General features: G+C 38.5%; 1 protein-coding gene across 7 annotated transcripts in view; it reads right to left on the minus strand.

The window, feature by feature from the left end:
• Positions 1 to 24,468, minus strand: part of LOC127633263 (RNA binding protein fox-1 homolog 3-like) — a 569,814-nt gene that overhangs the window by 35,622 nt on the left and 509,724 nt on the right. For 4 of the 7 annotated variants that reach the window (XM_052112226.1, XM_052112220.1, XM_052112225.1 and 1 more), the window contains 6 exons: positions 23,273 to 23,293; positions 22,843 to 22,995; positions 15,597 to 15,650; positions 12,098 to 12,190; positions 9,007 to 9,067; positions 7,669 to 7,722 (listed from right to left, as the gene is read on the minus strand). In XM_052112226.1, the coding sequence (XP_051968186.1) occupies positions 7,669 to 7,722; positions 9,007 to 9,067; positions 12,098 to 12,190; positions 15,597 to 15,650; positions 22,843 to 22,995; positions 23,273 to 23,293 (436 nt within the window). The remainder of the gene's footprint in view (positions 1 to 7,668; positions 7,723 to 9,006; positions 9,068 to 12,097; positions 12,191 to 15,596; positions 15,651 to 22,842; positions 22,996 to 23,272; positions 23,294 to 24,468) is intronic. The other 3 variants (XM_052112222.1, XM_052112223.1, XM_052112224.1) reach the window with 2 other exon arrangements.

The following is a 24,468-nucleotide window of genomic DNA, read 5'->3' on the forward strand; positions in this document are numbered from 1 at the left end:
AGCTGCTCTAAAACAACCCTGACTGATGTCAACCAGTGTGTCATGTTGACACAACACAATAAAGGCAACAGGTTAAAGGGTCCATCTCTAAGCCAATGGTTCTCAACTGGTTTTGCTTCAGGATCCAGATTTTAAATTGAACATAAAGTGACCCAACACAGTACCAAAGATGATTATTGTACAAAGTCAACTAAAAGGTTGTAAGTGTTGGTATTGTAGACTGGCAGCAATCCTATCATGAAAAGCTCAAGTGTAAATGCATTCGAGACATATAGCAATCCAATCACGCGTAACAACTGCATAGAAAATGCGGCACATAACCGCTGATGCCTTTTGTATCGCAATAGTCTAAGAAAGTTTAGCAATTGTATTAGAACCCACCATTTGAGAACCACTGCTCTAAACCAGGCAATCTGACAATTCATACGATTTGACACACCCAGTTTAGTTCTTAGAGCACTCTACCAATGAGCTGATGAGTTGAATCAGGAATGGATTGAGAACCACTTCATTGAGCTATAGAAACAGATATTTCCATAATCTTACACCTGTAATAGTGCCATTAATCTGAGTGCAGGGAGAAAGAGAAGGTAAGGCATCCCTGTCTGGGGAAACCTCTCTGTCATGGTTGTCTCTGAAACCTTGAGCATGGGGTTTGTGTGAGAGTGTATTTGGCTGCTCTCCCGCTCCGGAGGGGTGTGTGCGAGGCAGGGGAGATGGTAGGCTGTTGTAGGTGAGACACAAGGTGTTGGCACGCGGGGCCAAGAGAGCAGATGGAGAGGATTGTTTAGAGCTGAAATCACAGGCTGGCGCCATCCCTCATCTCTTCCCCCACACATTTCCCCAACCTCACGCCACCGCTGGGGCCAGACCCAGCCCGGAGGAGAGCAGGGACAACTCAGGGTCAAGGCTGTGAGAGGTGGCAGAGCATTAAAGAGAATGTTACTTTATGTTCGTTATGGAAAGATAGGATTCACATTAAGGATGTGAATGTGAAACAGAGAGGAAACTTGAGAAAACATTGGTGAATCTCACATAAACATGTCCATGTCTTATTTGACCTCTAAATCAGAAAAAAGTTTATTTTGCATTATGAAAATAAGGATTAAGATTTTTTTGCATTGTGCAAAATTTTCACCAAAAATGTTCATTAGCGTAATGCAACCATATGCTTTCTCATTGCTGTAACACTGTACTGTAAAAGAAAACAGTGATTAAACATGATTTGTTTGATTAAACTTTGAATAAAAGCAGTAAATTTACTAAAATGATGTATGAATAATTTAAAATAATATATATATATTTTTTTATATTATAGTAATGAGAATATAATTTTTATCATAAGTCATAATGTCATAATGCCAAAATAAATTTCCTTGAACAACATAAAATCTTTTTAGAAATATAAAATAAAAACAAAAATAATTATATTAAATATATGTATATTATATTATATTATATGATATTATATTATTATTTATATTATAAAGTATGTAAAGAATTAAAATATAATTAATTTTATTTGTATTTATTTTTTGTACAGTATATGTTTTAAACATATTTATTGAGATTCACCCAAATAATATTTAAAATGGACAGAAGAAATCTCTTTGAAGAAAAACAGCAAATAAATAAATGACATAATGAAAATGAAGGGGGAAACAACATCACTTACAACCAAAAAAGAGCAACAAGAAAAGGATTAAAAAAAAAAACTAGGTTTAAATATCACCTGCCCACACAGTGTGACTATTTACACTGACTGGTGGAAACACAAAAACTGAAGACAAACTGCGTGCGCCCTTAGTGTCGTTTAGTGGCGAGGGGTGTAACAACGGCGTGGAGGTGATTATTTTTAGTGCGGACGACCCAGGTTCAATTCTGCATTTTGTCCCATTTTTTCCCATCCTGTTTCCTGTCTCCATTATTAATATTTCCTTTAATACTACTTATAAGATATAACAATTTATATAAAGGTTGATTCACTCTCAGTGATTTGGTCTCAGTGAAGGTCTGGGAGTTGAGAGAATGGTTTGATCTGAGTAAAATTAACCATGGTTTTACTAATACTGTAGTAACCATGTCTTATGACTGTAGCATTAGTTTTAATGCAGTTAACCATGGTGTCACTACAGTAATATGGCGTTAATATAGTCATGTTTAATTTTGTAGTTACTGTGATTTTAATACCATGGTGATGCTATGGTTAATATTGTAAAGCCATGTTTAATGTTTGTAAGGGCAGGTTAGAGTTAGGTTTCGGGATAGGAGTTGTTGTAGGGTGTCTGTGGGACTCTAAATAAACACAATAAACATGCTGACGTGATGCACCTATATTGTATGTTAGTTTTTAATTTGGGGTGCAAAATGTATCTGCCACTATTTGCACCAGAGTGCAAATTGCATCTAACACTATTTGCAATTAGTACAAAGAAGATGCTTTTTTTGCTATATACACATAGCTTTTATTTACATTTGTATTACACTACACTATTTACAATTAGCTATTTACACTTAGTGCAAATAGCCTCAGCCTTAAAAGAGTACAAAAAAGTGAAAGACGAACCCTAGACAAAAACATGAGAAGAAAATAAATCTCTGTTTAAACTTTAGCTATCACTGAGTGTGGTCTTGATGAACCAATGACAGCCATAATTACATATAGTTCTACACAAGCACAACACAGCCCAGCAGTGCGGACCACAAAACTCTCTCTCATTTATGCACCGGTGACACTATCACTGTCTCCTCTGTGTCTCGGAGGACCAGTCCAGACCTCTTCTGCTATTTAATGTCCCCAAACAGAACTCTCCACCAAATTCTGATCATTAATGTACAGACATCACCCAAGCAGCAGTCTGTTAATAGTCAATATGTGTCAAAGACAGTACTTTTAATGAGGTCAGCTGGGTTTATTTTGAGAAGATATATGTAGTAGGTGTATATTTAGTACATATTTGAGTGAGACTGTCTTGTGCCTGGTATGAAGACTTCTAGTCAAACATCCAGTCACATTCAGCAAACTTTTGGCTACACAACTTGGCATAATAAGCATACGTGAAAACTCGGGCAGTTAATGTTTGCTACTACTGGTATAATTTGCATTTGAATCCTGTTTCAGCTCTCAGACAAACAAAAAAAACAAACAAACAAACAAACAATAAAGCACCTCTTTTATGTGAGGCACCAATCACAGGTATGGTGAGGCCTTTCATCAGAAGTAAAAGAATGACGGATGGCTGAAGGTAAGGCGTTTGCTCTTTCGTGTTGATATAGAGTGGAGCTGTTGACATTTTAATTTGGCCCTTTTAAGCTTTAGAGTCTGTGTTAATATGCCAAACAGTGGTCTTCTCTGATATATGCCAGGCCATGGTCAATTTATCCCAAATTCCAGTCATAGGCAATGCTTTTATATTTCCTTTGATTTTGTGTGTGTGCCATGACGTACATAAATGTAATCTCATAATGAGCTATGGGTCTGCACGCAGCACCGATTCAATAATAACCCATAAATCATTCCAGCCAGTGATGACACCTCATAAAGCCCATGAAACACACAACAGCAAAAGTATATTTGAGGATAAATCCTCTTAGCCCTCATATGCTGAAGCTATTTTAACACAAGTGACAAGGTTATTATAGCTTTGAATGTTTTTATTTAGTCTTTATTTCTGTTTTATATTCAATTTGTGCTTTCAATTGAGTTTTTTTGTCACTTTTCACTGTTTGACTTAGTTTTAGCCTTTTCAATGTTTTCTAGTTTAAGTTTAGTTTTAGTTTTTCATTACATCTATTTTTGATTTTAATGAAGAGAGTTATCACTATCTATTGGGATTTCCATGTTTAATGAAGACAGTTTGCAAAGGTTTCAAATGTTATAATATCAGAAACTGGACCAAGCCCTGCTCGCCCACGAGAGGGTCAGAAACCTTCACATCTGCACAACTAAACTTTAAATAAAGGACCCTGTACAAATATGAGCCTATCCAGACAGAGAAAACTGATAAGGAGAATTGACCACTCTCTGCCACACGCTGCTGCATCTATCTGAGTTTGCACTACTAGGGTATTTCTAGCACTAGAAAGTGTCCCATTGGGCTATTTGGAAGAGATGGGGGAGGGGGGCAATTAATCTCCAACCCCCCTTAGGACTCTTTCATTTACTGCAAGACTGGCTCCTTTAATATGGTGCGGCTGGAAATCGCTGGGTGTGGGCCTCTATCAGACTCTGTTCTATTGTGAAATGTCTTTAGATAATCAGACCACCGATAAACCCCTATTATGAGGAAAATTACACCATTGCTAGATTAAAGTAAATTTTTTTTCTCCCCAATACTTCTAATATTGTAATTATGCTTCTTAATTTCAATTATGGGTCTATTTCAGTGTGTTTGTAATTGAAAAGGCATAAAATTCACACAATGCACTCGCTCTTTTAAATGTATGCACACACACACTTCAAAGTGTCAATGCCATCAAGAGCATTAATATAAGGGCAGGCACATATTCTACACAAGAATACAAATGCAGACACAAATATTTGGCCTTTGCATTGTAAATGCATGGTCCAATTGAACATACTAATCGTGTGTTCTGATGTTGCAGAGGCAGTAAAAAAACTAAAGTTACCTTCAAATGTCTATACCATTAAGATGTGATATTTTTCAGACAGCTAGCAATAAACACTTCATTCTCTTCCAAATATTGCTACATCATGACCTGAAAGAGAAAACTGACTCCAGAAGACTGTTTGAGTTGATGTCTGCTATAATGCACCCTGTGGCAATGTTGGGAATGTAATGGAATGTAATGTAACTTGCGTTGCATTTGAATTGCAGCCTGACACATTTTGAAACATAAATCAAGCTTACGTAGCTAGCTAGTTGCATTCTCGTATTTGCGTAGAGTATGTTTTGATCCTTGTGCTGTGTTCAAGTCCTCCTTAAAAGTTCCTACTTTCGAGTTTGGAAATCCTAATCGTGCAGGGCAATTTAATTTTTTTCCCTCTTTTTTTAATGCTAATAGAATGAAATATAGAATGAAAGATGCACAGCAGGTGTGTATATGATGCTTTATCTGTTTATAATATTATTCTTGTGCTGCCTTAGAGAATAACAGGAAATATAGTTTGGTCTCAGACACACATGGCCTGGAGTAAAACATGTCACCCTTTCCCACCTGAAAATATTTTATCATCCATTTATAAATAAATGGCACAATTAAAATTCCTTACCTGCTACTTTGCATTTTAATCGTATTTGCTGAGATCATCTCAACATGCTGCCAAGAAACAAATACATTGGCCGAGAGCACTGTCAATCAATCAGTATTATGTTTCCAGCGTCCTTCATGCACACGCTCCCAGTACGGATTGAGTGAGTTGGGAAAAACGACCCCCAGATTACACAATTAAGTTTCCCGCGTACCGTTAGTGCCTCGGCTCGTGCCTGCACCTCTAATTTGGGTTTTAGCATTGGCTACCGTGCGCTAGTTAAAGCCTGCGGGAGAGAGAGAGACTGAGGAAGGAAGAGAGATGGAAGATATTGAGATTTAGAGATGGAGAGAGCGAGAAAGTGAAAAGGGCAGATGGAAAACACCCCAGGCTTAGATGAAGAGAGAAATAGAATTAGCGATATATGTCGGGAGAATATACCGAGACAGTCAGGAGAAGGCAAGCACTGGTTCAGGCTGTAAAAAGGTAAGAGAGGAGGAATGAGAAAGCAGGAGGGTGGTTTAGGCGTTCTGCGGGAGAGAGAGAGAAAGAGAGAGAGAGACAAGCCCGACTTCCCTGGAAGAGGTTAAAAGTAGGCAGTCGGCGGCCCTCATCAGTCATTCTCCTGAATGGGATTTGAGGACAATAAACCTGTAGCACCCGGACGAATGGAGACGGAGTGCGCTGTCAGCAGCGCACAATTTATGGTGCCCAATTCCGCTGATCTCCCGCACAGAAACTCGGACTGATAAACAGTGATTAATCACCTTTACATCCGATTTCAGCGCCACCACCTCCCCCAACAAAATACATTAAATGCAGTCATAATTGTTTCAGTTGAAAGCTTCCCCCTTTTTTGAATTGTGGGATGGAAAGAAAGGTGCAACATGTGGCATTTAGGGGTCCATTTAGGGCGCAAATGTAGGCCGTTCTGGAATCTTCCATATTTAGCAATAGAAATCAGATCTTATTTCCATTTTGTAGCCTCTCCACTGGCTGTACCCTGGGGAACACAGGAGGCATATGGTGTCGTTTAGGCTTGGCAAACTTTTTAGGCATGTTAAGATGACTTAAATATTAGCATCCAATAAATCAGGCATGCCGGCTCCATGAGCCAAGCTGCTGAAGTGCCGGACCATGGTAAGTCTGATTTGATGGGATGTTTTGTGAAGCTATATGTTCACATGGGAGGCATGGTGATGCATATGTGTTTATTGAGGAAGGAATAGTGATTAGTGAAGGAATTGAATGCATGTGTGATCTGTGTTAACTGCATTTTCATGTTTCCCAGCATACTTGTGTAAAAGCATGCATAAACATTTTACATGCTCTGGAATGGTCTGTGGTGTATTTGCATTTTAACAGACAGTACATGTGCATAATCTTGAGTACACGTGTGCATTTGATTGTGAGCTTTTGTATAATGTGTGTATTTGATTGTTGCATTTATGCATGCCAGAACTGGGGGAGAGAAGGGAGAGAGGAAGGGTGGGCAGGGGGAAAGAGTCAGATAAAAATGATAAATGACTGCTTTCTGTCACTGCTGGTTATTTAGAGTTTTGCTGTAAAGCTGTCCTGAAATGAACCGATTTTAGTCTAATGAGCAAAAAGGCTGGCTGTGAATGAGCTGCTATGTGCTCAGCACTTCTTCCAAATGAAATACTGTAATACCATTTCACCCTCATTAGGATGCATAGGGTTCAAAGAACTCATGGCAATAAAGAAATCAAAGACAGGGGGAGTCAGGGGGAATCAACAAGAAAAAAAAGACAAGTCGGTGCTCTACTCATCAAACCAAGAAGTTTCCTATGCTGCAGTTAAGGTGTTGTAAGAAAACGGTCTATATCTGTGTAGCAACTATTAGTGGGAATGATGGCTTGCTTTTTAATATCTTTGTAAAATGCGCTATACAGGGCTGCATTTCCCAAAAGCATCGGGAGCCTAAGTAGATCGTAGAAACCAATGGTCTCTACAATCAATTTAAGCTTGCAGCATTTAAATGCAGCCCAAGAGCATTATGCAAGAATTCAGTCAACACAGCCATATTACAGTAGAATCAGCTGGGCTGCATGAGCATTTAGCTTTAAGAGGGATTTCTTAAAGACCCAATGGCTTGATGAGTGCAGTTGCCTTTCCTCTATTGACATATTGCAACAGGAAATTTAGGTGGGACATATCAAAAGGATTTTTTGGTCCCAAAAGCGAAAGACTGTAAATTTAAATGCATAGATCTGCTTAATTTGTTCAACTTTCAGGAGTACACAGGCTAGCATATAGATGGCTTCAAAGCTAATGAACATGGACTAAAGCCACAAAAGTTTTGATTTCGATTGGTCTTCTCTGAAGCTCTCTAAATCTTATCTTGAAATCAAAGCACATCTGAAGCACAGTAAATCAAAGTATCTAAGCGTGTTGTAGAAAGCGCCCTGTGATCACAACACTCAAATGCAGTTTACCTGCATAAAATTCAGGACCATAGACAGCTCCCACCACTGGATTCAGCTTCCAGCCTGCAGAAGAATACACAGGGGAAGAGAGAATTAGCTCCTAATGCTTAATGCCATGACCTGTGGAGGTTTTGTTCTCAATAGAGAGTTTCCTTTGCCGATTAACTCTGTTTGGGATCAAGGGATCAGCGCAAATGTAAAAGAAAGGGATAAAGTGGAGGAATTCAGAGGGCAGTGAGGGGAACAAAAGGAAGGAACCATGGAGGGGAACCTTGTTTGATGGGATATGACAGGGAAATATTTAAGGCGACATTAAGTTGGAGGAGGAGGAGCAGTTAGTGGACAGAAATATTGGAGTATTGAGAAGAGAGTAAGAGATATAGAATGCAAAGGGGAGAGAGAGAATGAGAGACAGAGAGCAAGAGAGAGTAGTGAGTGCTGTCCAGTGTACTGTCAGTGATAGATGGGGGCTGTAAAATAGCCTCTTCTCACTCCTCATTGGCTGTGACTGAAACAAAGCTGGGGGGGTCTACAATGCTGAAATCTTGGATTCTTTTATTCACCCTCCCTTTCTCTCTCCAGTCAGAGGGAATGAGTATCAGTGGAAATGCTCTGGACCCCACGAAGACCCCTGTGTGGAATGAGCCTCTGCTTTTTCTTTTTGGTGTGCCCCGCCACTTCTCTTCCCTGATTTCCATCAGCTAAGCTCTCCCCTGAAGCTTTTTTAGCAGATAAGAAGAGCTGTAGGGGATGACTATGATCGCTGGCATTGCTGCTATGTGTTATAACCCCATTCATTCACATGATGGTAGCCTAATACAATGGTTAAAAAAATATTTGGACACTTCAATATTCTGCTATCAATACAAAATAGAGGATACAGAGTTTGTCTGTGGCTCAGGTGGTAGAGCAGGTTGGCCACTAATTGCAGGGTTGGTGGTTCGATTCCCGGCCCACACGACTCCACATGCCGAAGTGTCCTTGGGCAAGACACTGAGTTGCTCCCAACTGCAGGCTAGCACCTTGTCATTGGTGTATGAATGGGTGAATGAGACGCAGTGTAAAGCACTTTGAATACCGCTAAGGTTAAAAAAGGAGCTATATAAGTGCAGACAATTTACAATTTACAATGGAAGTGAATAGGGCCAACCTTGTGGGAACAATGAGAATGCAATTGTGTTATGAATTGCAGCTTGCAAATACTTGAGTTCACATACACATAATAGCAGATTATATGTACGGCAATAAAATGCATTCATTTTTAAGTGAGGCTTAAGTGTCCAAATATTTTTGGGGCCACTGAATGTGTTTTCATGTAGATTTCAGTGAAAAATTAGAAGCTCTTACCGTTTGTATACGGGTTGGCCACTTTTTTGTTTGTCATTACTCGTGCTGTTGCGTTATTTACCTGTGGGAAAAAAATCAGAATCAGAACAAGATGCATAACCGAAATCAGTGCACAGGGTTGGGCGGATTACTTTAAGGAAGTATTCTGGGCTGAATATTGAATACTCTCTATTAAATGTATTCAGTAAATTATTCCGGATACATCACATAATAAGTAACATATTCAGAATACAAGAATACTTTTAGAATACATATTTATAAATGCAAGGCACAATTGGATTAATTAAGTGTGATATGTCATTATTATCTTATTTGAACTGCTAAACCTCAACTTTTATCTAAGTGAATCTGAATCGATTGTTTCTTTAAATTAGATGTGGAGTAGGACACTAATGCTTTTCTTAATGGAAGGCAGAAGGCAAACAGAAGTCAGTTTGTGGTCAACAACAATATTTTAATATTTTAACATCATTTTAATCTTTTTTTTTAACCCATTATTTGATTGGAATGACAAAGAATAATAATACATTTTGACACAAAATTAGATAAGAAATGTAAATAAACCGTATATATTTTAGAGATGATAACTGGATGCCATAAAGTAGTGTTGTCATGTGACCACAATATAGTATATTAATGATTTTGAACTAGGCTTACTCGCATATTTCCGTATTAAGGCCTATTTATTAATTTTATTTTATATCTCTTTTCTTACCAACAATTTCATTTTGGGTGCTTTCGATTATTTTACTCACCCTTTGTTTTGATTGTTTTTTAAATTGTTGTTTTACGTTTTTTTAATTTTTTTATTTTGTGAATCACTTCGAATGAGATGTTTTTTTTAAGTGAGAAATAATATTAATATGCCTGTATGTTACAATATGTGTCACACTGATAGCCTTTTTCTATCGTCGTTTGATCTACTTCAAGACCTTTTCTCTCTTTCAGTCTTTGCAGAAGGCCTACTTTCTCCACATTTATTTTTAACCTATTCATAGTAGCCTATATAAGTGTCGTTAATAACTGCTATTTATCAATACAGTTCTGCAAGTTTCGGATGTGACACACCAAATGCTTATCGCGAGCCATCCGTCTACACTCCACCTTTACACAGAAGCCGCATCTGCAGCTGCTGCATAAATGTATTTACACAGCAACAATCACGGGAAACAACGTATCATGAGCGCCAATGTTTGATTTGTTTAAATAGCGTTGCCGATTGTACTGATGCTGGTGCACAGCTGACTGTTAAGATGTGCCAGTTATACAACCTGGGAATCATTTTACATGATTAAGATGCTGTATTTTCATTCTTTAATGCCTACCATCAGTCCTTTTGGTGACCGCGGTCCATTTTTAAAGTAAAAACACAACCCGTGATTGTGTTTTCAAACTAGCCCAATTTGTTGTGAGAGCACCTGGTAAAACTGCAGTTACCCGCTGCTGCTCTAAAGGAAGAGAGAGAGCGAGTATGTAGCGTGTTACAATCATTTTCTTTGACTTCTGCCTTATTTGTGTTAATTTTGAGAGAAGTATGTATTCTAACATAATTTTATAAAGTAACTGTATTCTGAATACAGGTGCTTGAAAACATAACGAGGGTTGAACACAGTAACTTCATTTTTGTATTCTGAATACGTAACGCCATAACATGTATTCCGTTACAGCCCAACCCTGTCAGTACACATACAGGAGCATGTGTCACAGGAATGAGTGAGACAAAAATCTGGTTCATGCTTCTTGGCAAAGTAAAAAAGAAAAAGAAAAAACATGCTCTAATTATCATATGAAAAATTATGAGATGCTAAAAATGAAAGCGATCCATCAAGCTCTGATCTTCTGTTTCCTGCTACATGTAAGATCTAATCCAGGCTGTTTGTAGAGGAGCTGGATGATGACATCTGGTTCAACATGTAATGAAACAGAGCAACTCTGGAATACGGTTTAATGAAAGCCAGAGAATATTGGAATTCCCAACTAGCCAAGCTAAGGGAGCTTCCTTAAGGCTTTCACTGCAATTCAATCTGCCACATTGTCTAGACAGTTCTACATATTCCCAGACACTACAACCCTGAGGCTGTGACTTCATAAGCACTAAATTTAACCTCAGGAAGGGGGGGCCATTTTGTACAAGCTCTTCTCATTGTGTACAAACACCAAAGAGGCCAAGCAGCTTACTGATAGTCTCTAGGAGCCAAAGGAATTTAAACATGGCCGCTGGCAACAGAAGCCATGTTAGTATTTCACCCTCATGTTAATTAGCGTTAATAGCTTACTGTTCCAAAGGGCCCATGGAGGTAATTTAGCTTGAGGAAACAACTGGCCTCGACTCTCCCTTGATATATAGGTCTAGGTATTGTTTGTGCATTGCATGAATTATCTTAATTGTCCAACAGAAAATCTTAATAGCCCTGTGGAGAGGAGGAAACTGAGCAAAAGAGGAAGAGAGAGAGAGAGAGAGAGAGAGAGAGAGAGAGAGAGAGAGAGAGAGAGAGTCCATGTCCTCAAATAAGACATATGAAAGGAGAAATAAACCCGGCTGTTTGGAATAAACAAATGGGATTTTAAGTTACGTTGGCAGGCTTTTGATGTCTGGAAACTGAAATAAAACATATATATTTGAAGAGATGGTGCACATACACTACCGGGTGCACATAATGTATGTTTTTCACGAGCGACAATACAAGTTAAAAGAGCTGCTTAAAATAAACTTGCACATATGCATCAAAGCACTAAGGATCAAACCTGATGGCATGCACTTCAATTCTGTATATCAAACAGCACAGCTTTGATCGGATAAAGTACTCCTGCAAGCACACATGCACACACACACTAATTATGACCTAATATGCTATTTTATTTGCTTCACAAGGATTTATCCACAAAAGATGCATGCAATTTATGTAACATGCAGTATAAACACATCAGGCATTTATTAGGAAAGCAATGCTGTGGCAGGAGCCATGAAAGGATGGCTGGGGAAATGAGAGGCTGGTTCCATCATGCTCTCATGGGAGGGGATGGAGATTTGGGTGAGGAATGGTGGCGGAGAGGGGAAAGATGGGCATTGATAGTAAGATTAGGAAAGCACCTCGATTTTGCGTCCCTCTACGATTGTACCATTTAGTTTCTCCCGTGCACGATCTGCATCTGCGCTCGTTTCGAAAGTTACAAAACCAAAACCCTGAGATGGTGATAATAAAGGATTCCCAACCAATGATAAAGGGGGTGGTTGAAGATATTTGAATGGACAAAAACATTAATTGAGAAAAGAAGAAAGAAAGAATAAAAGAAAGTAAGTGTTAGCAGGTTTGCAAGGGGACAAATTCTCTATTAGTAAGATGTGAATTTAAGACCTTTTAGAGTAAGGTCTACTAGAAAAGAGAGATTAAGAGACAGAAAACACGATTATATTGTTGATTTTATCATAACAGGGATGAATCCGCTTTACATGGCATCTCTTAAATGGATAGTTAACCCAAAAATGTATATTTTGTCATATACATTTTTTGTCACCCTATTGTTCCAACTCTGTTTAAATTTCTTTCTTCCATGGGACACAAAAAGAGTTTTTCCATACAATGAAAGAGAATGGTGACCGAGACTAACACACTGCTTAACATCTCCTTTTGTATTTTGTTTTTGTGCATTTTTGGGTGAACTATCCCTTTAACACTGAAACACGTGTCATGCATGGATGTATACATTAGTGCATCTCACATCTGTCTTGCCAAGCATATATGAGCAAGTATAAAACTGTCCCTCTTCATAAATAAATACATTCTCCTTTGCCTACAATTGATATAAACTAATGTAAGGAAAATTCCCAAGGCCATATAACAGCTCAGAGGACTGCGCTTCATTCTGCACTCTGGTAAGAACCCTCTCTGTCTCCACTCCCCCACCCAACACTCGGCTGTCAGCGGTGAGTTATGGCCAAGTGCAACCCAAACACCATATCCGGACACAGCTATTAGGTATGCACAGCAAACAAGAGTGTGGAACAAGCCCTGGTCTTTTAGTTCATACACACTTTGTAAGTACGGCCTGGTAATTGCTTTGCGAGGCCTGCGAGATCTGATATGCATACACGAGATCTCTATTCACAGTGTCTGGCATAAATAAAGACCAGCCCAGGTGTCCTTGGGCTGCAAAGAAAGATTAAAATGGAAAAATCAAAATGAAACTGAGTGCAAAATTAATCCTTTTGACATTTTGTGCTACAGTGTTCAACATCACGGTTGTAGTTTTTCCTTGTACTTTCATCATATGGATTTAATTAGCTTGCACTATGAGAGAGCTGGGTGACTCTCTTTTAAATAGCGCAAACATATTTGCTCTATTCCAAAACCAAGTGAACTGCTTAGGCTGTCCAAACGGTAGGCAACTTAATTATGCTGCCTCCTAATATAACTAGTTTTGGCCAAATTCTAAGGCAGCATTGCATGTATCTTTTACCGAGCAGGCAATACCAGATTGCATCAGTGGGAAGATAAATCAAAGATGGCGGACGAGGTGAGAGAAAAGACGATTATATGGAACATAAACGTACATCCTACTCAATACTGAAAAGTATCAAACTTATTATTTTACCAAATATTTGAGTGTGATTTATATTTTTTCGCTTATTACAATCTCACGCTGTTAGCTTAGCAACATCTCTATTGGAATCAATTGGAAGTCTAATGTCTTGCGTTCTTCATGTGTATGACGCTTCATGAGTTGCTGCCTGATGTAGAGTCAGGGTTCCCACTTTAGTCAAGGCACAATTTTCCAAGACATTTCCATTACACTTTATGTGCCCAACAAGTTTAATATTTAAGCAAAAACACATTTAAATTGTCCATTTAAATCAAGCTTTTATTTTGATCTTCACTATAGTTTCTCACCTCCAGAAGCAGTTCGCTACATGGCCCAGTGTGATTATTAATCCCCATAAAGCTGTGATTTAATAAAAAATAAAAAAATACATAGTCTGTATGTGCTGCACACTTCAGAGTGCTTTGCTCTTTGTCATCTCACACACATGATGAGGTGTTTTCAATGTATGAGCAGCAGGCTTCATACATTCAATTTGAAGTGTGCATCAATTGCAGATTATATATTTATAAAATTAAATCACATTTGCTGTTTAATTATCATACTAGGACATATTACAAATTTAATTCGATTCATTGTGTATCCAAATATCTCATTCCAAGACATTCTGCATTTTATAGCTAATCTAATTTTTATGACTAGATTTTGTGATTCAGTGATTCAGTATGTGTTTTCCACATACTACATGTGGTCACCATGGCAGACTCCAATCGTTGAATTATTGAAAATTAATTAACATCCTGAGGCTGAATCACTAAGCTACCAACTCGAGGTGTGAATTTGTTAGAAAAAAATCTGTGGTCTGACCGTCATCATTGTAAAGTTACCTAAATGATTTTATGGTTAACACAACAGCAATGAAGGTAAAAAAAAAGGTATTTTGTACTATATTGATACTTTACGAATACAATTTCATCATGAAACAAAACATTTAAAAAAGTTCTTGTTAGCAACACAGTCAAACAGTTCTATTATACTAAAATATTTAACATTTAGGTATTTTCTAATTTTACATGAATTTCCATGACTGTAAAACTTCATTGGAAAAATATATATATTTTTTAAATGACTTTTCCATGACTGGCAAACTTCATTGGAAAATTCCAGGTTTTCCAGGACACGTGGGAACCCTGAAAGTGTTCCAAATCAGGCCTAATCCATATTAATATGTTTTTGTTTGAAAACGCATTGATTTCGCTATGTTTAATTTTCCATGACTGGCAAAATTAATTGGAAAATTCCAGATTTTCCAGGATGCGTGGGAACCCTGAGAGTGTTCCAAATCAGACCACGTCCATACTAATGTGTTTTTGTTTGAAAACGCATTGATTTTGTCAGATCTCTATGTAGGCAGTAGACAGCAAGGCAGCTCACTTCAGTTTGGAACACAGCTATTGAGTACAAATTCAATTGGCCTAGTATGAAACGGGTTGTTTGTAAATGATCAGTTGAGCTTATAATGTGTATTGTGAAGGCCGTGCTTAGTTCGGTACATCTTGACAGTTTGTTCCAGTAGAGCTGCTATATTCACCCCTGTGCTCATCAACTACAAGCAGGTGAGAGAAGCTCTCCTCAGCATAACGCCACTCCTTTGAGACCAGCAGTAGCAGCACTATCTCGAAGAATGGCTATATATAACCCCTTTTTTCAAGCTCCAAGACTGGAGACTTAAACAGCCAAATCTTATTACAGTAGGACAACTCTAATGGGACAATCACTACTGGTCAGACAATTACTGCATTGAATTATAACTAGGTGAGTTGACTCTACAAATCTGAAAGCATTCAGTTGTCTCCCTGTGTACCTTTCCAAACGTGTACCTTTCCAAACGTGTCTTGGCACAGTGTGAGTGTGAGCAAGTGTGTGATGTTCGAGTCACTTTACGGCTGCTGTGTAAGGGCTGTAATTATTCGGCTCATGAAGGGAAGAGAAGAACCTGTAGGGAAGAAGAAGTATGAAGTGACAAAGAGCTGCTCTTCCAGCTGACTTACCTTAGAGCCCCGCTCGTTAAAAATAATTTCCACATCCAAAATTTTCCCAAATTGCTGTGGAGAGAAAAAGAAGATGGGTAGAAAAAAGAAAAGAGGATAGAAAGGGGAGAAAGAAAGACAGACAGAAAGGGAGAGAGGAGTAATTAGATCTCTTTTGCACTTTGTCAGGAAACTTGAGCACTTGATTGTAGAGGGAACTAAAATAGAAACCCCAACACTTTCACTGATGCTATGAACATGTAAGATAAAGCTTCACTCCTTGCTATGACAACAAAATGATACTGATGACTACAACTGATTAACACAATGCACCACGAAAGGGCATGCATTACAGCGATTTACCACATGTAAGGGATGTTCTTAGGCACAACATGAAGTGAGCAAATACCAGGGTAATATCATGTCTTTTGGTCATGTCCCATAAACAGGCCCAGACAGAATCTACAGACTTTGTTTTACATTTATTTTTTTACATTTTCTGAGCTTTTGCCTTCTTTCTGGACATTAAACATGATAACATGTCTGAAACCGAGTTGACAGTACTACATTATTGGTGGATGTAGCTTGTAAGCTCTAGGATGAGTTACCATTGATAATTTTGACTTGGTTTAGATAAAACCCAAAACCAAATCTTTTCAAAAACAGGATGTTGGAATGAGAACTAAATTTATTATAATTATTGCAACAAAGAATTCTTCCGCCAAGTAAGTTCAGTATAGTTCATCATCCTAACTATATGTTGTTTGTAGATGCCAAGCAATGTAGCAACTTGCCGATCACTATACTGTAGAATGTGCAGTCACAGGTGCGTGTTTATTAGCATTTTACAAAGCCTTATAAGTGGCTAATCCAACCAGAGTTTAGTGTCAGAACTATTTGCTGTATAAAAACTTGTATTGGTGGCTATGCTAAGCTCTTGGTAAGGTTGGGACTCTGGAACGTGAGCTATCTGGGAATGAGAAGGTCATACTGCTGATGGGAGCAAACTTTAAAAGATCACAACAGCATTCTGCTGTGTATGCACCAGTGCTCTTAATGACACAATATGGCTTGTTATTTTCTGTGGTGTTTTTGACTGATAAAAGCAGGCCAAAGCCACTGGAGAGGGTATTTCTGGCTTGACTTAACACCAAACAACCCCACTCAATTAAAGAGGATAATTGGATATAGAGCAGCCATCATCGCTGATGATAAACCATATATTTGCTTATTATCTCACTGACGAATACCATCCACGTAATTACCTGTCACTTCGGTTATTATTTTCTCGCTATTTGCACTTCATTCTGTGGTTTTATCTGATTGTCATTCTTACGGCCCTGAAATGCCCAATCTCTCATTTTTATTCTCTAATTAGCATTAACCATGAGGCATTGGCCACTCCCTCTGAGATATGGCTTTGTCCAGAAAGTTCGTTTTAGAGGCTGCTTCAGAGTTGGGCTTTGACTGAATGCCACTACATTCTCTGCTATACCTGTGGCCCGAATGTGAACCCTGCGAGAGCAGGAAAGACTGTGGGCTGATTACGGGTGATAAACACTGCCCTCACTGTATGTAATGCGGTGCTCTCCAACATTAACCCTGCTTGCCTTATGTAAATCAGCATGCTTGGTTAGGGAGCTCCGCAATAAGACCTTGAATCAAGCTGCTTTATTTCAATAAATAAACATGCCAGAGCAAACCAAGGCAAGGTCACTGTTCCTTTAGCCAAAGGAGTTTACAGGTTTTTTAAGGAGTAGCTTGGAACATTCAGTTCTGGCATTAATAATTGGTTGGATGGAAGAGGGAAATGGAAGCTCCAGGGTACTCCGCTTTTAAAGTGCCAAGATGCATGACTGTTTATATGCTAGTCTAGGACAGCAATTAGAGGAGCAGCAAAAAAGTGACACGTGTGATAAAGGTTTTGCTTGCATTTCTACCTCTCTTCTACCTTGGTGGTTGCTGGAGAGGAATGACGGGCGGCCGGTTTTCCCCGGAGGGTTAACAGATATTAAGAATTCTATTTAACAGGGCTTGTTTTGGTGATCATTACAGAGCACAGCGGAATGAAAGCAAAACCTTAAGTTCCACTAATGGGTGGGAAAAAAGTAGGTTTTAATTGCTGCCTAAAATGGCTGTATTATTTCATTAAAAAGAATTACCCTGTCAAGCAGGCCACATCGGCTTCATTTCAGCACAACAGGGGAGAAATGGGCCTTCCAGGCACCTACGGCTCAATAGGATTGATCGAGGGTCCAGGTCACTAATAAGGTTAAGAAGAGCCTCCTTTCATCCGCCCCGCCATGGGGAAAACCCGAGGCAGGCCATATGTGTGTATGTTTGTGGTGAAGAGGAGGCACAGTCAACTAAGAGCACAGCTCTAATCTAACACAAACCACTGCAGAGCTGATTTGTGGGGAAAAATTACGCCGCTGTTCATTTCGGCCGGCTGCAATTCTCAGTCTTTTGCTTGATCTTCTACACTTGCTTTTCCAGCTCAATTCAAATTCCACAGCCAAACCCAAACAGCTGTTGCTTGACACAATTCCCTCCATTTGTTCAAATTAAGACACATTTTCCCCCTGCCAGAGCCGGCATCAAACAAAGGCATTTGCATCTCAGCGTGAACTCGCTCACGACCGCAGACAATTCACTCTAAACAAAGTCTGTGGATGCTAATGATTTTAACCCTCCCTAATGGGCTTATGGTAATACTGGAATACTTCCCAGGGTAGTCATATTTACAAGCGTTTACACTAACGGAACTGGAAACCACTCCCACTTTGGGGGATGTTGTCACATTAAGACAGTCTTGTTTGGAGACAAGCAGTCATCATTATAAAGCCATCACAGATCAAAATGGATGGAATTGTAGAAACAACTCAAATTAATGCAAGGGAGTATTATGGGAAAAATTGGACATTTTAAGCACAATTTTATCTCAGTGTAGAATCGTCAATGTGGTGCTTTAAAACCCATTTCATACTCTAGCATTAAATCCACATTCTCATCTGTATAATTGCTTTGGATGTCTTTTTCCTATTTAAAATGAGGCTCAAATAAGGTTGGGCAATGAAGCTTTTTAATCGCCACACTTTGTCTGACTGAGGCCCACGCCAGTGTATTCGAATGAGGGGAAAAACTCATAAAATTGCAGTTCTCATAATCAACTATTCTAAATGGAATTTTCATCTCACTAAATTGAGATATCAGAAACGGTTTGGAGAGCTGTCGAGATGTCTTGAGTTACAAGTGAGGGTGATTCCTGAATTTCGCCTGGATGTTTTTAAGTTTGTCTATTACATACTGTGATATCAGGGGCTCAGAACTAAGTCTCAAACTTGTGTCATAAAGATTGCTTAGCCTCATCAAAAATATATCTGTACACAGTACAGGATCAGACTGGTTTTCTATAGAAAATCACACTCAAAGTGTACATTACCTTGTATTGAAACAGTGGATTCAGGTTTTATTTTATTTTGTTTTATTTATTTCTTTGCTTAGAATGCTATGCAACAGGAAAATGGGGGAAGGGATAGTTCAAACAAAAAATGAAAATGAAAATGAATGTTGTTGCAAACACATATGAATTTCTATTTTCTTAGGAACACAATAGGAGATATTTTGAAGAATGTAACAGTTTTTGATTTTCATACAATAGGTTCTTCTACTGAATACATAAGTTGATCAGTGATTTGATAGTCTTATGATATCTTCATTCGACTTGGAATATGACAAAAGTCGCATGGATTAATTTTGACACTTTTGTGTGATTTTATAAGCTGAGAGACAATTCACTTCTATTGCATGGAAATCAGTAAACCTGACATTCTATAAAACATGTTCTTTGTGCTCTGCAGAACAAAGAAAGTCATGCGGGTTTGGAACGACATTAGGTTGAGTAAATATTAATAGCATTTCCATTTTTGGGTAAACTAATACTTTAAAGATCCCATAAAATTGCTTCAAAAGCAAATGTTTCTGTCCTGTGTTGACATAATGTATTTCCTATTGAAACTGGATGGATCAAAGGGCTCGACTTTATGCAACAGCCATGAATTGTGATTTTCTTCTTGCAAGTCGGTTGCAGGGGGAGGAACATTCTCATTGTAGACAGCATTTAATTGGACAAAAATCTATGTAGTGCAGCATGAGTTATCAATATTTTTGGTAAGTTTTCCCAGAAGAGAAAGACTGTACATTTTAAATGCATACATCTGCTAAAAGTTAATTCGGTCACTTTTTAGCAGTACACTTCCATATAGATGGCTTCCTAACCCCTTTTTTATTTCATGGGGCTTTTAAAAAAAACAGTTAGGACAATGGGTTTGGAAATGCCCCCAAGATCTGCGAGTGCTTTCAGAGTTTTGAAGAATCAGTGGTGTGAGATCCACTCCCCTTATGCCTCTGACACTTTTCACAGCTTTTTCGGTTGTCTTTGTTCTCAAACTCCCCTTTTCTCAACTTTCTTGAGATTTCAGAGGGGCACAGCACTTGTCCATCCCATCCTGTCCCCCAAGTCTATCTATGGCACAGGATAATTGCGCCCCTGGGCCCCTAAGAGACTTCACAGCAAGAGTTGCAACAGTCTTTTCAGACAAACATACACACACTTGGTCACACATATATGCCTCATCTTGCATTGCTGCTGTCAGCCAAAACAAGCCTAATGAGGATAAACTCACAGTTTTTAACCACAGACAGTAATGCAAATAATTACGTCTCCACTGGTGGGACCACTTTTTGGCTCCCTGTTCATCACATCAGAGCTGGGTGAAATGGGAGAGGAGCAGAGAGATGGGAGAGGACAGACTCTCATAGATAACAAAGAGTAGAAGGAACAGATGTTCTGAAGACTCAGCAGTCAGGCTTCTCCCAGAGTCCTGTTTAAGTCTTACTGGCTGCTATACTGTGCCCTTAGTAAACATATACTGCAATTTATAACAAGCTAGGACCAGCAATGTTGTTTCCCCCCCGATTCATACAGTACGTTGTCTGTAGCCTCCAGTAACAAGCTGCCAATGTTTAACGCTGCTCCCTTGCTGGGTGCTGTTAATTCAAAGGTATTCTGGAGTTTAACTGTACATCTCCTGGTGTCTTAGAGAGACGGGCAATGCTGTTTGCATGGGAGAGTTTGAAGAAAGCAGTGAATCGTTCATTAGTCTTGTTCATATTCTAGTGGACAGCTTCTAAATGCATTTTGAGGAGCAGATGTGGATAAAAGTGTAGATAATAACCTGTCACTGCACTCGATATAAGAATACTTTTTTGATTGAATGTGCTTGTATTGAACAACAAGTTTTCTAATCCCTTATCTCATCCTAAACATACAAACTAAACAAAGAGAATGTGCAGTTCAAACATTTTGAACTATTTAAAATATTTTCAGGCTTAGAGCGAATAACAGAAATTGGCAAAAATAAGAAAATGCTTAAGTAAGGTTAAATTACTTATGTCTATGGAAGCTGCTTTTAGATATATATGGGGCTAACGTTATGAACGTATACTGTATAATGTACGACTATAGAAATATGTTAACCGGTAGAGATATTGCTACTCCGTTTATACCGCAATGGATACTGTATATTTATAATTGGTAAATGTGGTTCATTCAATCAGAACTTACAAGTCGAAATTGTCCATTTTATAATGTTAGTTTAATTATTTTGAGTCTTTTGTTTTTAACTTGGACTGTACATGATGTGAAAATGTTTTTACACTCATGCCAAACACTCATGACATTTATTATTAATTTGTTTGTGTCCATCAAGTTCCATATAAGAAGAAAGATGAAATACCATTTGTACTTTCATTTAACTATGTTGCCACACTTTTTGCAAATTAATTTCTATATTTCCATTACTTTTTTCAGTGGTTTGAATTACTGGATAAGAATACAAAAAAATTATTATAATAATTACAGGCATTGCACTCAAGAACAGCAATTTGTAGTAAGTGAAATATTTTTATGCAGATCATAAATAGAAAAATGTATAGTCATTATATAATTTCCCATTATTTTCTGTGTCTTTTTAAGATTCAACTTATTTCCATCACTTTTCCAGGCCTGCAAATCCCTTTCATAATGTTCCTTAATAATTCCAGGTTTTCCATGAACAGGGGAACCGAGTGGCTATAAAATGTCTGGACTCACATTTTATGTACTTAAGCATTTTATACAATGTACTCTTGTATAAGTGGTGTAGTGGTCTAAGCACATAGCTGGTAATCTGGTAATCAGAAGGATGCTGGTTCAAGCCCCACAGCCACCACCATTGTGTCCTTGAGCAAGGCACTTAACTCCAGGTTGCTCCGGGTCATTGTCCCTGTAATAAGGGCTCTGTGCCTCTTTTTTTGGATAAAAGCGTCTGCCAAATGCATAAATGTAAATGCACTCATTATGTACATATGTGTTATTGCATTTTACTAACATTTATACTACCTGCATTTAATTACATCTCTAACCAAGAGCGGACTGGGACAAAAATTGGCCCTGGACTTTCGGGCCAATCATACGGATGAGTGCGGCAATGTGTAAGTATTTTCAAAATAAAAGCCATTATAATATTTCAAAATAAAATCCCTTGTATTGGCTTTACCATGCAAAGTTTCTTGAATTTTCATGCTGTTATGGGGTATGCACGGGCATGTTGGAGCCCAGGGCTGCCGCCTATATTGCCTGTATAATGGACCGGTATTTGTGCAGCAGCATGCTATCCCAAATTACCCAGCGACCCATTGGGAAAACACCCATTGCTCCCGATAGCCAGTCCACCCCTGTCTGTAGTTACATTGTTAACCTTACCCCTAACTCAAAACAGAGCCCTACTCCTACGCCAACCCAAAATCCTTATTTTAACCCATAACCCTACCTTGAACCATATTCCTAATGCAATTTGTATCTAAACATCAGTAGCAGCACAAGTGAATGTTTTGAGCATTTTGCAGAACAACATGTAGTTACACAATGAATACATATTATTGTATGTGTTTTAATGTTAGTAGATAGTAGTTAAATATAACTAATATGAAGCGTGATCAAATTACTCATACTAAGAAATACGTTTTTGGTTATACCGCTCACCTTAAGTCACATTAGTACACAACCTCAATGTAATAAAAAAACAGGCTAACCTATAATATCTACACCAGTTTAAGATTGATGTATATAAGATCAATGTCCTTATCAGGGACTTAATGGGATATAATAATATACCCTTCCTTGGAGATACAACCTGCTGCCATCTGGCTCAGGCTCAAGACTCACCCCGAACATTTGCCGTAGGTCTGGGTCACGAAAGCGGAAGGGAATGTTGGAGACGTGTAACCGTTTGGGCTGCTGCTTCTCGGAAGAATTTGTGGGCTGGAGCTGAAGCTGAAGCTGGTGAGATCCATCTGTCTGCGCCACATCGTCCGCTTGCTGAAAAGAAACACAACCACAGCTCTGTTAATTCCTACCTAAAACATTGTCATGGCCAGAAATAAGAGCAGTGGGTAATGGTAACGGGTGGGGCTGGTGGGTGGTGAGGCGATTGGGGTGGGGGGGGGGGTGTGGCATGCTGGTGGCATATTACAAATTCCCTCCGCTCGGCCAACATTTGTATGTGGCGGCAAAGATTAAGGAAGCTGTCAGGAAGTGTGGATACAGATTTAAAGGGAAAAAACTTTGACACGGAGAGAACAAAGAATGCATTTACCGAGCAGTCGCCTATAAAGACCTAAGGGAGAACGAGAAAGAGAGAAGCAGAGAGAGAAATTGTAAAGATGGTGTGCTCATCTTTCCATCATGTGGAGGAAATGGTAGTGACACAGCTGTGCTCCAGGATGGACTGCTGTCTGTGACATATATATATATATATATATATATATATATATATATCTTTCACCTCACTAGCCCTGATTCTACAGCTATACCCCCATTCTCAAAATTTCACTGCCTGTGTTCCGAGCACACACACAAGACTTCATTTTACCAGCCACTGACCAAATGTCCTGGCACGCATGCTTGTCTAAATAAATAAAAAGCCCTGAATGCACTTTATGCATTGGTGTTAATTCAAAGCTAAAAACCTAATTAAAAGACATATACACCTACAGGATAAGATCAATAAGAAAATACATATTGTTCCTATAAGAAAATACATACAAGCATACATAAAACCTATAAGAAAATACATACTAATATGTTATAATCTTGATTGTTTGGCAAAAACATTAACATAGAAATCATTACAGTAATATAAGAGTGTGAACAATCATAAATTAGCTGAGATGCACCAACATGTGTCTTACTTATAGTTACTGATAGTACTTACTGTATACTATAGGTGCATATATGTACAATATAAGAAACAAATTTAACAGAAAAAATGGGAAACTCAGACCCAGCCCCAAACACATCCTCCTCCCAACCCCCAAATTGAACATTGAATTATATAGAACGAAGTGACATGAAATAATGAATCAATACATTTATAAAGTAAATTATTATCTAACAAATAGATCCTGAGGGAGAATCAGGTGAATGTATAACTAACTATAATTAATATTTAATGTAGATGTGATTCAATGGCTGACTGATACTTTCGACTCCTCTTTGTTTACTTGTTTTTTTTTTAGCCATTGTGTGCAGACATGTTCAGTGAAGGAAAAAGCATGGTGAGCACAGCACCCAAGTGGCAGCCCTTCATGTACATAATGAATTAGAAGAACATGGGAGCACAGATGAAAAGATGATGTCAGCTAAACTTCCCACGGCTTAGCAGGATCAATGAGAGTGAAGTGCTGAAGGCAGCTACATTTGGCTGGGCCATATACAGCTGTATACAGCAACACAGAGAAGGAGAGAAATAGAGATTGAGGGAGAGACAGAGAGAGGGTGGAGTGGAGACAG

Source organism: Xyrauchen texanus, chromosome 40 (genome assembly GCF_025860055.1).
Source record: "Xyrauchen texanus isolate HMW12.3.18 chromosome 40, RBS_HiC_50CHRs, whole genome shotgun sequence".
In the NCBI taxonomy this organism is placed as follows: Eukaryota; Metazoa; Chordata; class Actinopteri; order Cypriniformes; family Catostomidae; genus Xyrauchen; species Xyrauchen texanus.